At 37.6% G+C, this 16664-nt stretch overlaps 1 protein-coding gene across 2 annotated transcripts in view; it reads left to right on the forward strand.

The window, feature by feature from the left end:
* Nucleotides 1-16664, forward strand: part of IMPL2 (inositol monophosphatase family protein) — a 322520-nt gene that overhangs the window by 198956 nt on the left and 106900 nt on the right. For both annotated transcript variants that reach the window (XM_089458438.1, XM_089458439.1), the window contains exon 6: nucleotides 5747-5813. In XM_089458438.1, the coding sequence (XP_089314564.1) occupies nucleotides 5747-5813 (67 nt within the window). The remainder of the gene's footprint in view (nucleotides 1-5746; nucleotides 5814-16664) is intronic.

Below are 16664 nucleotides of genomic sequence, written 5' to 3' on the forward strand. Positions count from 1 at the left end.
TGCTCATGTTGACAGCTATTTGACAAGACTAGGATTTACAAAGAGCGAGTTTAATCCAAACCTTTACTTTAAGGTTGTGAAGAATGCAATTGTGATCTTATTATTATATGTTGATGACTTGTTTTTGACAGGTGCTAAGCTTCTTATCATTCAGTGCAAGAAGTAGTTGGCTTTTGAGTTTGACATGAAGGACTTTGGGTTGATGCACTATTACTTGTGATTAGAAGTATGGCATAAACCTGACAAAGTCTTCCTTGGTCAATGAAAGTATGTGTTAGAGATGATTCAGAGATTTGGTATGATGGATTGCAAATCCATGGCGACTCCCATGGTGATTAACTTGAAGAAGTTAAGAGGCTTCGACTCTAGATTGGTAGATCCATCTATGTACTGATGACTGTTTAGTTCATTGATGTATTTAGTTAACACTAGGCTAGACATATGCTTTGCTGTGAACACATTAAGCTAGTTCCAGGTTGAACCGAGACATGAGCATTGGATTGCAACAAAGCACACTTTGAGATATTTGTGTGGTATTGTGAATTATGGCTTGAGATTTGTTGCAAACAAGGATATGCAACTTTAGGGATAACAGATGCTGATTGGGCAAGAAGTGCTGAAGACAGGAAGAGTACCTCGAGAGTATGCTTCAGTTTGGGATTTGCTATGATATTGTGGATGAGCAGGTAGCAGAGGTCGATTGCACATAGCCTTGCTAAAGTAGAGTACATCATAACCAATGAGGTTTGTATCGAAGCAGTACGGCTCTAGTATTTTTTTTGCATAATTGTTTGGCCAAGAGTTGGAACCAGTGATGATACATTACGATAGTCGAAGCTGTGTGAAGCTCTCAGAGAATCTCGTGTTCCATGATAGGTCGAAGCATATTGAGATCAAGTACTATTACATCTGTGACCTGGTGCATAGGAGAGCAATGGTTACACACTTTTACCTTACTTTGTACCAATTGGAATAATTTTCAAGAAAGATTTTTCCCTATGATTTCTATCAACCAAGCTTATGCTTGGAGGTAAATTGAGTTAAAATGCAACTATGCTAAAATGCCTAATATGCTATGCAAGTAAGATTACTAATGCTTTGCAAAAAGGAAATGCTTCAAGTAAATGGAAATATGCTGAATGAGATAACTTAGATAATTGCTAAAAATTGTACAAGATACAAGAACATAAGCTTCATAAGCACATAAGATTGTAAGTTGCTCAAAGTAAGTGCTTTAACAAATGATAGATCAATGATCAACGAACTAAAACAATGAAATGAGATGAAGCTTCAAAGTATGATATGCTTGCAAAGTGAACAAATAACTTTAAAATAAATGAGCAAGTAACCAATGAGCCTATAGTGAGACAAACATGAAGCAAATTGTCAAATTAACTAAATCAAACTTTGCCACATGAATTGAGATGCTTGCATATAATGAAATAAGTTTCTCCAAAGTGAAATCCCAAGTTGTACTTAAAAACAAAATTTCAAGGGCAAGGCATTGGAATGTAGTACCAAAATCAAATTTAGAAAGTTAGATTGTGATGGTGATATTGTATTAATTCTTAAGTCATGCAAAATGAAAATTAAGAAAACAATGCAAGATCAATCCACCCACATGTTTCTCCTTCTAAATAAGGAGAAAATGATGCTTTGGGTGAAACACAAGCTCCCATAAGAAAAACTAAGCCTTTTTATTAGATTGTTACAAGGATGAGAAACCTTCCAAAGGATCTCAATTAAAACTTCAAGACGAATCTTTTACAACATATGAGGCTTTTCAAGCACTAGATTTCCTTCCTTAAAGTGAAAATTAGAAACTAAGGTAAGTACCTTAAGAATGCTCTCAAATGAAAATTTTAGGTGTCTCCTGGTATCCCAAAGTTTAGCCTCCAATGGTGGATGAAATCTTGCACAAGAAAATGAGCTAGTCTTATTTGTCCACAACCTTGCTAGGTGAGAGATCCTCCTCAAATGCCCATGGCCTCCTAGAAGATGAACTTTGAAGGCTTGAGAGGTCCTACAAGAAAATAGTTAGAGTTTTCGTCAAGTCTCTTGTTATCAACACTCCAACTATGGGTTGCAAAACAAAGACACAATTAGTGTAGAGAGAACATGTAAAACAAATAAATATCATACAAATAATGTAGAAGAAACCAAATCAAGTGATGAGAGTGAACCCCATCACTTACTTTAGTTTAGAAAATGCTTTCAAGTAGCTAATATAAAATCAATGAAGCATTATTTGAAAGATTTAAAATATTAAATGTTTGCTTGCATACAGGTTATGTCCAAGCGAATCCTTGCAAGAACACTTTTTTGTGAAATGGAATTCCAAATAACAAATGAGAGTTCCTTGAAAGATGTTTCAAGAGTGGGTTGGTCTTCCAAAGACTTCCCCTCACGCTTGATCTAACAAAAATAATTCTTCTACAATACTCCAATCACACATTAGTCCATATAGATTTAGAGAAACAAACAATGAATTAAAACTTCTAGAAATTTATTTGCAAATAAACCAGAACTTCCGACATGTAGAGCCTACTTCCAAATTAAATGTTAATGCAAGATAGCTTTGCACTAGCAAGTCTACAAGAGTATATGGAAAATGAAATAACTCAAAGCATAAATAGAAGAGATTATACCAATAACTCAAAATGCTCCATGCTCCAAAGGAAGAAAACCCATGAATGGACCCCCAAAGTCTTTTTATTGCAATTCTTGAAAAGTGTACAAAGTAGCAGTGCTTCCGCAAGCACAATAGCTAGTAAACAATTGATACAATATGAGAGCTCAAAGCTCTATTATATAGAGAAATGAGAGCAAATCCCAATGTAACATCCAAGTGACAAATGACCATGGTGAGGATCCCAAGAAGGAAATCATATTCCAAGTGGAGGGATGAAGTAGCCACCAATTCAAATCGAATTCCATATGTGTCACCAAGATATCCTCAAGCAAAATCGAATTCTCCAAGTGTGAAGATGAGCAAATCCAAGTGTGAACCAATCAAGGAGCTAACTCAAGTCAAACTCCAAGATCAAATCATGTGATGACACCTCATGTAGATGCTTCCAATGAGCCCAACGTAAATCTCCTTGGGAATTGCGTGGTCCCTCCTTGAGCCAAATTCGTAGTGCCAAGTGTGAAGAAGTAGGAGCCTCAAGTGGAGACAAACTCCCAAGAATATCTCCATCAATATCTTCCAAATATCTCACATGTGCATTTACTCCTCAAAAATTCGAAATTCCTAGTCATCAACCACTGCATTAATGCCAAAAAATTCGATTTTCTTGAGTGGGTCATGAATTTATGATGCAAGGTGCCAAATCATCTTCCACTTGTGCTTTGACTTGAAATAATTTCCAAGTCATTTTCATGTCATTTTGTCACATGAAGCTATTTATTTCTCTCTATTTAATTTATTTCTGGTTTAATTTATTCCCATATTTCCCACTAAACTTAGGAAATGTGGGTTTTGAGGGTTTATAACACATTTTTAACCCTTCAGAGTGTCATAGTAGAAAGTTGAGGGTGAGAGGTGTAACTTTTATTATTCATACCCCTTACAACTTCTCTAGACTTAACTTCTTACATTTCATATACAAAATTTATTTCAATTTCCACCTTGTGGGAAATTTGAAAAATAACCCCTAGACCTAATCAAATTCCACGAAATTTTGCGAGTGATCTAGTATGGTAATATACAATGACTCTAGACACTAGGACTCACGCAAGGCCTTGCCTTCAAGCCATACTCAGTCTTTGGGGTTATTCTTGGAGGAAAAAACTCAATTAATTATTAAGTTCTTGTAAGGATATAATAATTAACCAAGTGAAAAAAAACCTCCCAGAGTAAACTCACTTGATGACAAGGTCCCAAGTCACCTAGGTTTGTTACATGACTCAAACTCATCATACTAGTATCACTTTACATCAACCCCGTAGGGTTTGTGGAATCTAGGTACAATAGAAGAAGATGAGACGAAGAAGTAGATATGATGATTTCTGATGGTATATGAAACTTCTGATACATCCTTGGGCATGGAGTCCTCAAACATATTTGGGTACACTTCAGTGGTCAATAGATATCACACCCGTTACGTACCATGAGTAGAACTGATAAATATAGACATGTACAAAAAGTTAGAAAGAGCAGGGGAGATTGAAAATGAAAACAACTTCGAGATTGCTGCCAAGTATTGGATGTCTAAAACCATTGCTGAAAATAGGAACATCATGCATGTCAATAAAAGTAATCTCATTAGACTTGCTTTATTCAAATGAATCCAAATATGTGCTCAGAAATGGCATAGACTTGCGTAAAAATAGTTGTGCACATAAAAATACCAGTGTTGTGAAACTGTTTGCATGCCACCTGAAATAGGTTCATCAACATCGTGAATTCATGAGGACCAAGAATATGCAAAAGTCCTTGACACACAGGCCCCTAAACCCTGGCTCCTAGAAGAAAGCAAATTATTAAAAATAGTTTTTGTTGAAATCTGATAACTGAGTTTATAGCAAGCTCTGATAATACTGAAGACTTAGATGCATTTATAATGGAACCAACAGATGCATTTATAATGGAACCAACATGATGTATCTAGACCGTGACCCTCCAGTTGCACAAGCAATCTGGGGGTGAACAACATTCAGTTTGAATATATGTTAAATATGAATCATCTTGAATACTGCCAGATGGGATCAGCACATGCAGAAGATACACATTAGGTTTTTCTTTATCAGTTACACAAGTGATGATGAACATGCCTACTTGGTAGAGCCATAGTTTGTTGAGTGAAGACCATATGTTTCTATTAGAAAGTGTTTTCGTTGATTACCCCTACTTTCTATATATATTTCATTGCAGGCTAACTTCCTCAGGTTCTGTACATGTATGAAGTTGCATTTGGAGAGTGAAGGGAAGTTGATCTATAACAAAAGTTCTATCCTGAGTCTGGACTCTGGATTTTAGTTGTTTGGATGCTAATCATTTGTTTGTCCTTGTTGACTGGATTTCATGATTGATCTATTAAGTGAACAGAGTGGGACAAGGGAATGTACCCTAGTGAGAAAACACTTAGTTTCTAATGTTTTTTGTATAAATTTTGTAGTTTCGGGGTTTCATTTTTACATGTTTTCTGTATAAAGTTTGTAGCTTGAGCTTTTGTTTTCTTTTGTTTCTTGCTGGTATGCTATAAGTTTTTATCTATTTACTGGAGTAGATGTGGAAGCATTTATTTGTGTTAGAAATATTCAAACAGGAAGACTTTTTCTGATGTTTTCCATGTTAAGATTGTAGTTTTGGTCTTTTGTTTTCTTGATTTTGTTGCACTTTTGCAAGTGTACTACTAGTCCTCATCTGTTTACTGGACTAACTGAAGAAGCATTTATTCGTGTTAGCTGACTGGATTTCATGATTGATCTATTAGGTGAACAGAGTGGGATAAGGGACTGTACCCTAGAGAGAAAACACTTAGTTTCTAATGTTTTTTGTATAAATTTTGAAGTTTTGAGCTTTCATTATTTCATGTTTTCTGTATAAAGTTTGTAGCTTGAGCTTTTGCTTTCTTTTGTTTCTTCCTGGAATGCTATAAGTTCTTATCTATTTAGTGGAATAGATGTGGAAGCATTTATTTGTGTTAGAAATATACAAACAGGAAGACTTTTTTCTGATGTTTTCCATGTTAAGTTTGTAGTTTTGGTCTTTTGTTTTCTTGATTTTGTTGCATTTTTGCAGGTATACTACTAGTCCTCATCTGTTTAGTGGACTAGCTGAAGAAGCATTTATTCGTGTTAGAAATAAGGTTAGAGAAATAGTTTCCCAAGTTCTCTTTTTTATTAATATCCAATTATTCTTTTATTCGGTTTTAAACTTTTAATGTTTTCTTGGTCTGTTTTCAAAAACACTGATATCATTGCAATTGTTCTTTAAAATAATTAGAGAAAACATTATCTTATCATTTTTATGATGTATAAAAAATCACTTCCTTTCCTATTATGATAAGAAGCTTAGCAAGTTGTTGGTAAAATTTCAGACTATGGAAAACAGATTCAGCACTTAGAAACAATAACCTAAATCCTAGGTAGTTTACAACCGAAAACACCAATCAAAATAGCAGATCTGAGCACACTAATTTACCAACACATACTGCTGGAAATTACAAACAATGGAAACAAAAAACGGAGTTACTGAGAACGTATCTGTATTCTAGAATCTATACTCTGAAGACATAAATACACATCAGTAGGTCAAGTCACAAGCACACTAACTAACACAGTGGTACACCTTTCATCTTCCTTATGGAATGAGAAATAGGGAAAATACAATATGTCTAGACATATGTATGATGTACCCCCAATTGACAGTGTCAAACCTAACTTTAATCATCTCAACTGGCATGCCCTTCTGCATGGGAATTTTTGCCATGGAATGTGCTTCCTACTGGAGATAAACTACTTCATCAAAGCTTCTTGTCAGTGTTGATAATATTGCCGAATTATCACGATATATTCTAAATATTGCGATGTTTTCGGCAAAAAAGATATATCGCTGATTAAATATCACGATATTTACGATATATCGCCGATATTTCACCAAAGCATTGCTCGACGACCTTATTACTCGCCGGGCAAGCTGGGCAGCGGCTACAAAATGACTTTTTGGCCTTTTAATTGCTCATTTTGCTTTGTTGGTCCCTGAGAAGGAAGGGGAACAACTTTATGGTGGTTTTTAAGGAGGGATTGAGGATCAAACAACCATCATCATCACCAACCACTTTTTTTTGTGGATCAAAGATTTAGGAACAGTGAGACAAACTTCATTTCTTCCATTAATAGGTATGTTCTTAAAAACCCCTATGTTAATGATTTTTTCATAGATTTAGGGTTATGCTTGCTTGCCTCTTTGCCTACCAACATTTTGTTGAAAATTGTAACTAGGTTCGGTCTTCATAATGACATGTGTAATTGATGCAAAGAAGAAAAGTAAAATTATTATTGTAATGTTTGTCTCATGGGTTTCATGAGCAAGGAATTTTATTTTTAGGTAAGGCTCCCATTGTGAGCCCTTAGGATTGGTCATAAAGTCAAATTGAGTCAATGTCATGTATGAAGGACCCTTCTTGGGCATGTTACATATTTGTATGAGTCATTAAAAGAATAAAAAGACCCTCCAAGACCAAGCTCAAGCACCTCCTACAAGTCGGCTTCAAGAAGGAGTAATGGAACCTCTCCAAAGGACATGTCGGCCTAGATCTTTGTCAAGTCAACTTATATTCATGGGCAGACCACTATAAATAGATAACTCGACTCTCATTTGAAGATAAGCAATTCAGTCAAGAACAAGTCTGCAACAAGAAGTGCGAAGATCAGTTGGGAAGAAGCCTCGTCACCAATGAAGAGAGGAAAAGGAAGATCGAAGTCTTTAGCGTGGTTTTTGGGTCTGTTTTGGGTTGAGTACACTCCACACGTGCGGAGTATAGGTGTTGTTTGTTTCAGTAGGAGCTGAGGTATTGAAGATGCTATCGAAGGTCAAATCAAGGAGAAGGTCAAGTGAAGAATCAAGTCGAGTTAAGGAGGAATAGTTCCCATCTCAAAGCAAAGAAGTTTGAGAGACAATATTGCAACTAGGGTTTTTGAATTAGCGCCAAAAGTTGCAGACCTGAATTAAGGGGCTAGAACTTTGAAGGATAGCTGAGAAGGAGGAAGAAGCAAGGGGTTTGACTATCGTTGACTCAAAGAAGAATCTCATCAAGGAAGCCTAGGTTGAGGGTCTTGGTCTTGGAGAGGCAAATAGGTCGAGGGTCTTGGTCTTGGTATTTGTCAATTGAAGTCTCTATAAGAAAAGGAATTCGTTTGGGTTTTCCTCTCAAGTGGGAGAGGTTTTGGCCTTGGATGATAGCCTACATTTTGTGTCTCTTGTCTCTTTATTGTTTGATGAAGAAGAACACTATAATCCAACTAAAGAGAAGATCCTAATCTATGGAAGTAAAAAGCATTCACAAGCAATTATCATTAATAGAGAAATCACCTAATCTTGATGCCTTAGATTTCTCAACATGGTTTCAGAGCTAAGGTGACAAAGTCAAGGAAGAGCATCTTATCAAGAGACACTCAAGGATCAAATCTTAAGAAAGACATCAAAGCAAATCTAAGAAGATCATTAGCAAAGTCAAGATCTACAAGGAAGTGACAAAACCCTAGATCGAAGAAAAGATCTACATCAAAAGGAAGTCTTGGGAACCTCCAGTTATCATCAAAAAACCACAAAGACCCTCATCAAGTTGAAGAAATCTACAAATCAAGGTAGCTTGAAGTTTATTCATTCAAGGGAAGCAAAGGACGTTGTCATCATCTTCAAAAGGTTCCAAGGCACTCTCGTTGAAGCAAGGATTTCATCTCAAAGGAAAATCCTTACCCTTGAAGAAAATCATCCAAGGAGTATCAATACATCATCAAGGAGTCATTATTAATCATCACCAAAAGCGACCCCTCTCTCTGTGAAGGATCATTCTTGATGAAAATTATCTTCATCAAGGAGAAGTTTTCTATTTTCTATATCATCATCAAAATCAAGGAAGTAGCAAGTAGAAGAAGCATCTTATCAAGTAAGTACATTTATGTCCACATCTAAATCTGTCAAAATGTCTTTTTGCAAGGAAAACAACAAATTGGTTGGGGCTTCAAACTATATTGCATGGAAGAAGAGGAAATATCTAAATCTCATTGTAAATGAGGTCATGGATCATGTCAAAGGATCTATCACCAAACCAATGAAAGAAGATGCTCAAGCACTTGCAAAGTTTATGAAAGGGGAAGTTAGGGCTCAAACGACTTTCGTAGAATCCATCAAGGATCCTCTTATTCCATATGTATCAAAACTCGAAAGTTCAAATTTTTTTTATGGCAAACTAGTAGAGTTGTATTCCATAAGCACTGCAGGAGAGGTCATCTCATTAAGACAAGAACTCTACAAGCTGAAGATGTCAAAAGAAGAAGGAATAACCTCATACTTCATGAGGATATATGAAATCAGGGATCAACTTCAAGATCTGGGAGAAGTCATGTCTGATAGAGAAATGACTACAATAGTACTAAATGCACTACCGGAGGAGTGGGGTAACTTTACTTCAAGTATTTATGGGAAGAAAGAAGCTACTCCATTCCAGGATCTATGGTCACTATGCAAGATTGAAGAATCTAGGCTAAAGGCAAAATCTGATGTAGGATCAGGGGAGCAAAATCAAGCATATGCTACAATGACAAAAAGAAAGGGAAAATTTGGAAAGTTTGGTCCTCAGAAAAAGAAGAAGAACATGGCTAAGATTCAATGCTATGGATGTCAAGAATATGGGCATTACAAGAGAGATTGTCCTAAGATCAAGAAGGACAATAACAAAAGAGGAAGAGAAGAAGCCCATATCATCGAAGAAGTAGAGGAAGCTGAAAAGAAGAAGTCTAAGAAAGAGGAAGTAAAAGATATTATGATTGAGATAGTCTTCCTCACCTAGTTCTTTTTAAGTTTTTGTTTTCTTTTCAGTTGCAAAGTATAACTATCATGATAGGGATCATTAGAAGAGCATGATAGGATGCATCATGGCATCATAAAGGCATTAGAAGCAAGAGCTCGTGACATCATCATAGGGAAGCATGAATGATAGTTGAATTAGGTCTATGGAAGTATGTAGCTCTTGGTAACCTCATTAGAAGCATAAGTAGTACTTATTGGAAAAAAGAAAAAGAAAAAGTCATTTGGCACAAAGCTCATTATACATCAGTTAAGAGGAAAACGTCTGCTGGATGATGATACTTAATATCCTTTATTGGAATCTTCATTGGAAGGTTCACCAAACAAATGTCGCTGAATTAGGTCTATGGAAGTATGTAGCTCTTGGTAACCTCATTAGAAGCATAAGTAGTACTTATTGGAGGAAAGAAAAGAAAAAGTCACCTGGCACAAAGCTCATCATACATCAGTTAAGAGGAAACATCTGCTGGATGAGGATACTTAAGATCCTCTATTGGAATCTTCATCGGAAGGTTCACCAAACAAAAGGGAGCAAGTGTTTCATCAAGAATTTCAACTTGGAGGAATTCATGAAAGAATGGTATGATGTCAATAAGCAGGTCAAGGGATTGAAGTTTTCAATCAAGGAAGTTGCTGAAGGAAGATGACCTAAAAGAAGAATGAGGTATGTATGCTTTTATTTGATAATTTGGAGTCATGTCATATGGTTGCAGATAACATGGATAAATGCTCTACTTTGAGAGCATGATCAAAAGGAAAGGATCTCCTCCATTGAAAAGATGCAGGAAGGCATGGGTCACACATTGACTAGATGAAATCAACATAATATGTCCTCATATAAAATATGAGGTGGTTGACATTAATTGGAGGAACTATGATCAAAAGTTCCTGAAAGGAAATGTGTGAAGAAAGAAAGGAAGAGATCATGAAATAAGCAACTATGAAAAGGACAATCAACATCCAAGGACTGAAAGATTTGACTGTGATATCTCCAGAAAGGATATGAAGACTCTGATGAAGTATGAAAAAGAAAGAGTTCTCAAGGAAATCGATCTCAAGTGTGTGTTCTCCATCTACCCATCGACTTCTTATAATCTTTTGTTGGGACTCCAACGACTAAGATTAGATCTTAATCGATAGTGAAGATTATTTCTCAGTCATTTCGTTTGCATTTCTAGATGATTCACAACTTTCTCAATTAATACTTGATTAATTAACCCCTTTTCCTAAGTTTAGACAGTAAATATTTAAAAATAGGCTAATAATCTAATTGAGAGACTTCTATGTGGAATTTCTAGAAACTATTTCTGGGTTATGGAGAACTCGTGTGTTTTTACGTCTCCATAAAGTTTTGAGACTAGAACACCTCCGATGCTACAAAAACTAACAATCTCTGCTAAAACCCTTGTTGACGGTTTCTCCCTCTACTTCAACTGCGCCCTTGCTAACTCTGCAACTAGGTAAGTTGAATTTCTCAAGTGTATCCTTCCAATCCCATCCACTTAATCTTATAATCTCTCGTTGAGCAATCAATGGCCATGATCTAATCACAATTGATGGCTAAGATCATCTTGACCCCATCAAGTGACTTTTTCGAAGGTCCCTAGAGCAAAATCTATTTTCCTCAAATAATTCGATTTAATTAACCAATTTTCCTAAGTTAGGGAAATTTCAATAATTGGTCAATTAATCTAACTAAAGTGTTTTCTCGCAAAACCTTTTATGGGTATTGAAGAAAATGCATTCCTTAGCCTCATAGACACCATAGAGACTAGAACACTTGTTTGTTGCTACCAAAAATTAACATGTTGGGCATCTTTGAGTAGGGTGTTGAGTCTTAGATGGCATAGGGACACTTGGTTGCTTGCATAGAGACTTGTACTTGAATTGAGGGTACTTGATTTGAGGAGTCATCATGTAGGTGCATTGGACTTGAATGCGAACATGGCTTAGGAGGGAGAGTTAGATCTTTGAGGCAGGTGGAAGTGGAGTGTTGGACACTTCTTGTGAAGTGTTCAACCTTGGAGTCATGTTTGTTCAAAGTACACACTTTGAAGATTGATATCTATCTGCTAGAGTTGGAATGCTTTACATGTGGGCCTATCTATTATTTAGTTAGGTTGCTTATTGTGGACTCTATTGACTTCATGATTGTTGGCCTCCCTAACCTTTCATATAAACAAAAGGAGTGTGGGAGCTAGAGTGAATTGGTCTTTTTCATTGTACTCTTATTCATTACATTTTCCCTCTTTCATCTTAAGTGCTAGGATTCTTGGAGGAGTTTCAAGGGAGGACTGGGGTTGTGGTTTTACCCTAGGGAATCAAATAATAATAGGGTTTGGTAAAAAATCCTAGAGGAGTATGTGAAAATTTCATCTTTGAAATTTTTAGAATTAATTCTTCTAATTGTTAATTGATTTAGCAATTTATTGCTACGACAACAACGAATTAATCACATTGCAATCTTCACAAATAAAAATATTGTGCAAGAGAAATTGGAAACTGAGAAAATACTGGCACACACATACAAAATTATGACATAGTTATTTTTGGACAAAAGTCCCTAGAAAAACCCAAGTTGGGAAAACAGATGCAACAACTGAGGGTTTTTATTTGAAGCAGTAGTGAGAAATTCTAAGTAGAATAAATATTGCCGAACTGGCGAATCTGTTCAAGAGAAACACTGGCAAAAATTCTTTGAGGGAAATTGCCCTGTCTTCGAGCAATCCCGACCCTTGATTGCTTCTGAAAAGCTAATTGTCCAACTAGCTCTATGCAGGGCCTGCATCACCCTAGCGCAATCCCTCACACACTCTGCCTGAATCAACTGCCAATTTAGCCATCCTGCCTGCTGCTGACTGAGAAACTCTCTCCGACACTTTGGAAAATCTTCCCGTCCTCTGGAACTGAAAAAGAGTTCCTTTTCAGCTAGATTGAATCGCCCTCTCGAGGCTCTGTGCTGCCTTTGTGCAACCTCCTCGAGAAAATTTCAACCTCCTCTTTCTGACTCTCCGGAATTGGAAAACTACCTCTGGACTCATTGTCTATGCCCCTCTTTGTCTCTGCGTCCCTTCTCTGGCTCGAGCTCTTCCGAGAAATTGTTGTTGCTCTCTGGAAAATCAAACTATCCATGGAAATTGATCTCAAGTGTCACAAATGTGTGCCTCTATCTACCCATCAACTTCTTAGAATCTCACTGTGGGACTCCAACGACCAAGATTAAATCTTAATCAATGGCTGAGATTATTTCCTAGTCGATTCATGTGAGTTTCTAGAGAATTTTCACCTTTCTCAATTAATACTTATTAATTAACCAGTTTTCCTAAGTTTAGACTTAAGAAATATTTAAAAATTTGTTAATAATCTAATTGAGACATTTCTAGGTGGAATTTCTAGAAACGATTTATGGGTCTTGGAGAACTCCTGTGTTTTAGCCTCTCCACAAACTTTCGAGACTAGAACACCTCTGATGCTACAAAAATTAACACTCCTTAGTGAGAAAGGTGTTCTAGTGCTGATCTGCTCCAACATGTTGTCTTTGCATCATCCTCCATACATTGTTGATGCCTGGCTACTGTGATTGCCTCTCACTACCCACCAACCACTGCCCAACTCTGATGTTGCATTTGTGCTACTGCTGACACTACTATACTACTTCCAACTCTGCATCTGCATTGCAACTCCCTCTCAACTGTTGCTGCTGGTACTACAACTACTGCAACTAAGAAGTATTCAAAATACTGAATCAACTATCTATGTGCTGCATTTGTCTCCTGAGCATCTGGTTGCTACTAGCCTTTGCACTATCCACTGAAGAATATGTGCTGCTGCTAACTCTGCACTGAGCAACTTGCTCTGCTGTCAACACTACATCTACACTCCTTAGTACCTCACTACAACTAATCTGCAACTGTCACCTTGGAATTTGACTGCATCAACTGACACTGATCCATCTCGCTGCTAAATACTGTGAGCCCCCGTAGCAAGGTAATGATCCATGAAGAGGACACCTCAATGGACCCTACCCAAACCTCTATGCAACTTTGGGACTATAGCTCCATATTGCTCGACTTCACTCGTGGAGGCATAGTTGGAAACATGGCGAAGTCTTCCTCCAACTTGGAGTATAATTTGTCTATCTCTGCTGATGTTGTCGCCTGGCCCCACTTCTCCTGGTTTTCCTTCTTCCTGAGAGGACACTGAGTATTGTACTGGCCAAAATTGCCACACCTGAAGCACTTGATCTTAGATAGTTGCTTCTTTTTCTTATTCTCCCCCTGTCCCTGACTGGGACCCTTAGATGCAAGGGCCACATTCTCCTCTTCCTTCCCACCCTTACTACTGCTTCTGTTGATGGAGCTGTTTACTAGAGTTCACCTCATCTCCTCCTGCTGCAAGTCTGACCACATCCTGTCCCACCTAGGTAATATGTCTCGTCTCAAGATGCTTTGGACAAAAACTTGCCACTCCTCTGAGACATTGTTTAGGGCCAAATGCACAAGCTTTGTAGGTTGAGGCGCTTCCCCAACGACTGCAAGTTGATGCTGAATTTCTTGAATTCTGGTGAGGAAGGGATCTATGCCTTCACCCTTTTGCATCCTGATGTTTCTCATCTTTTCTTGCAGGAACATCTTCCGTTGCTCGGAAGGATTCTGATATAGCTGAGTGAGAGCATCCCACATCTCCTTGGCCATATTCTTGGCCGATGTATGCAACAGTATATGGTCTCAAATTCCATCCAATATCATTCGCTTTGCCTTTACCATCTCTTTCTTGTATTCCTTTAGCTGATCTGCATCGTTCAGTGCTGCCACAACATTATCTCCATAGGTCTTCATGCCAAATTTATCTAGTAGGAAGGACATCCTAATCTTTTAGATGACATAGTTGGAGGCTCCCTCCAACCTATCTTGATATCTAAGACCAACTGTGGCCATCTTTGAATTTGGAATGGAAAACTCTCTTCCGCCTGCTCGACTGATGAATCTATTATTTGCACTCCCTTCTAGAATGAGAAAATCTGCTTGCAGCTACTGTCGACTACAACTGGAAATATGGATTCCTGAACTAGAAACCGTTTGAGAGAAATTCTTTATGTGTGCGCTTCCTCTTCCACCTAATGCTGATTCTGCTGCTGCAAAACCCTTCTGCGCCCAAACAAAGAATCTGCTCAGTGAAAATTTGAGCTGTAACTGCCCCTTTGCCTGCTGGAATCACTCGAACTGACAAGTCAATTTTTTCTGCCAATTTGCACTAAAAAATCAAATTGCCCTGCAATTCGCATTGCCTGGCTTGGCATTGTGTAGCCCCGAGAAATTTGTCTTGCTACTCCCTCTAAACAACAAATTTCTTCTTCCGCTTTTGAGCTTCCCTATTCGATCAAAATTGCTCTGATACCATGTGAAAATTTCACCTCTAAAATTTTTATCGCAACAACGGAAATTAATTCTTCTAACTGTTAATTGATTTAGTAGTTTATTTCTATGGCAACAACAAATTAATGACACTGGAATCTTCAGAAATAAAAATACTGTGAAAGATAAACTGTAAACTGACAAAATACTGGCATACACATACAAAATTATGACAGTTATTTTTGGACAAAAGTCCCCTGGAAATCCCAACTTGGAAAACCGATGCAACAACTGAGGGTTTTTATTATAAAGCAATAGTGAGTGAGAAATTTTGAGTACAGTAAATATTTCCAAACTGGTGAATTTATTCAAGAGAAATACTGGCGAAAATTCTCTGAGGAAAATTACCCTCTCTCCGAGCAATCTTGACACTTGACTGCTTCTGGAAAGCTACTTGTCCAACCAGCTCTGCCCATGCCATGCATCACCCTAGCGCAGTCCCTCACATGCTCTTCCTGAATCGACTGCCAACCTAGCTGTCATACCTGCTATTGACTGAGGAACTATCTCTCTGACACTTTGGAAAATCTTCCTGACCTCTAGGACTGAAAATGAGCTCCTTTTCCGCTGGATCGAATTGCCCTCTTGAGGCTCTATGCAATTTCTTGGAGAAAATTCAGGCCTCGTCTTTCTGACTCCCGGAACTGGAAAACTTTCTTTGGACTCACTGTCTCTGCCCCTCTCTATCTCTGCATCCCTTCTTTAGCTCGAGCTCTTCTGACAAATTGATGCTGCTCTCTAGAAAATCGAACTGCCCAAGGAAATCGATTTCAAGTGTCACCAGTGTGTGCCTCCACCTACCCATCGACTTCTTCTTATAATCTCGTTGTGGGACTCCAATGACCAAGATTAAATCTTAATCCATGGTTGAGATTATTTTCTAGTAGATCCGTGTGAGTTTCTAGAGAATTTTCACCTTTCTCAATTAATATTGATTAATTATTAATTGGTTGATAATCTAATTAAGACATTTCTAGGTGGAATTTCCAAAAACGATTTCTGGGTCTTGGAAAACTCTGTGTTTTAGCCTCTTCACAAAGTTTCGAGATTAGAACACCTCTAATGCTACAAAAACTAACAGAGTAAAGGTAGTGTTTTACCTTATAGCTATTATGAACTAAGATGACATAAGATAATTTTATTAATGTCCAACAAATGATTGCAAAAGTAGGTCAAGGATGTTGAAGAATACAACCAATATGAATAAAATGTGGGAGTGTAAGTGTAACTCCTAGCGAATGTTGAAAATAATACAAGAATGAAACCTACAATAGTACAAGGAAAAAACTGGCAAAGCAGACAACTTGAGAGCCGAGAGAGAGAGAGAAGCTAGAGATGTCAAATTCTCCAAAGTTTGATGGTGAATGAGGAGGGGGGAAATCAGGGCATTGGCTTGCTATAGAAGTCCTTTGGAACCATTGGGGGTTCAATTGTATGGTCCTTGGGGGGGGGGGAATGTAGGAGAATGGGATACTCCTAGATTCCAAAGTCGTTGGAAAGAAACTTTGGATTGATCTTTGGTTGATTTTCTAGAAGTGGGAGGTAAATCAACAAAGAAAAGGAACCCTGCTTTGGATACTTCTAGAGCTAATCCTTCTAATTCCCTAAGGAGGTATGGATTGATGGATGATTCAACACGTCCAAGTTGGTATTGATCATATCAGTTGGTCTCCCAAAGAGGGAGGTTGAGGAGAGACTCAAGGTCTCCTCAACCA

Source organism: Pinus tabuliformis, chromosome 7 (genome assembly GCF_031772625.1).
Source record: "Pinus tabuliformis cultivar Carrire ecotype Pingquan chromosome 7, CPIR1, whole genome shotgun sequence".
NCBI classification, from domain to species: Eukaryota; Viridiplantae; Streptophyta; class Pinopsida; order Pinales; family Pinaceae; genus Pinus; species Pinus tabuliformis.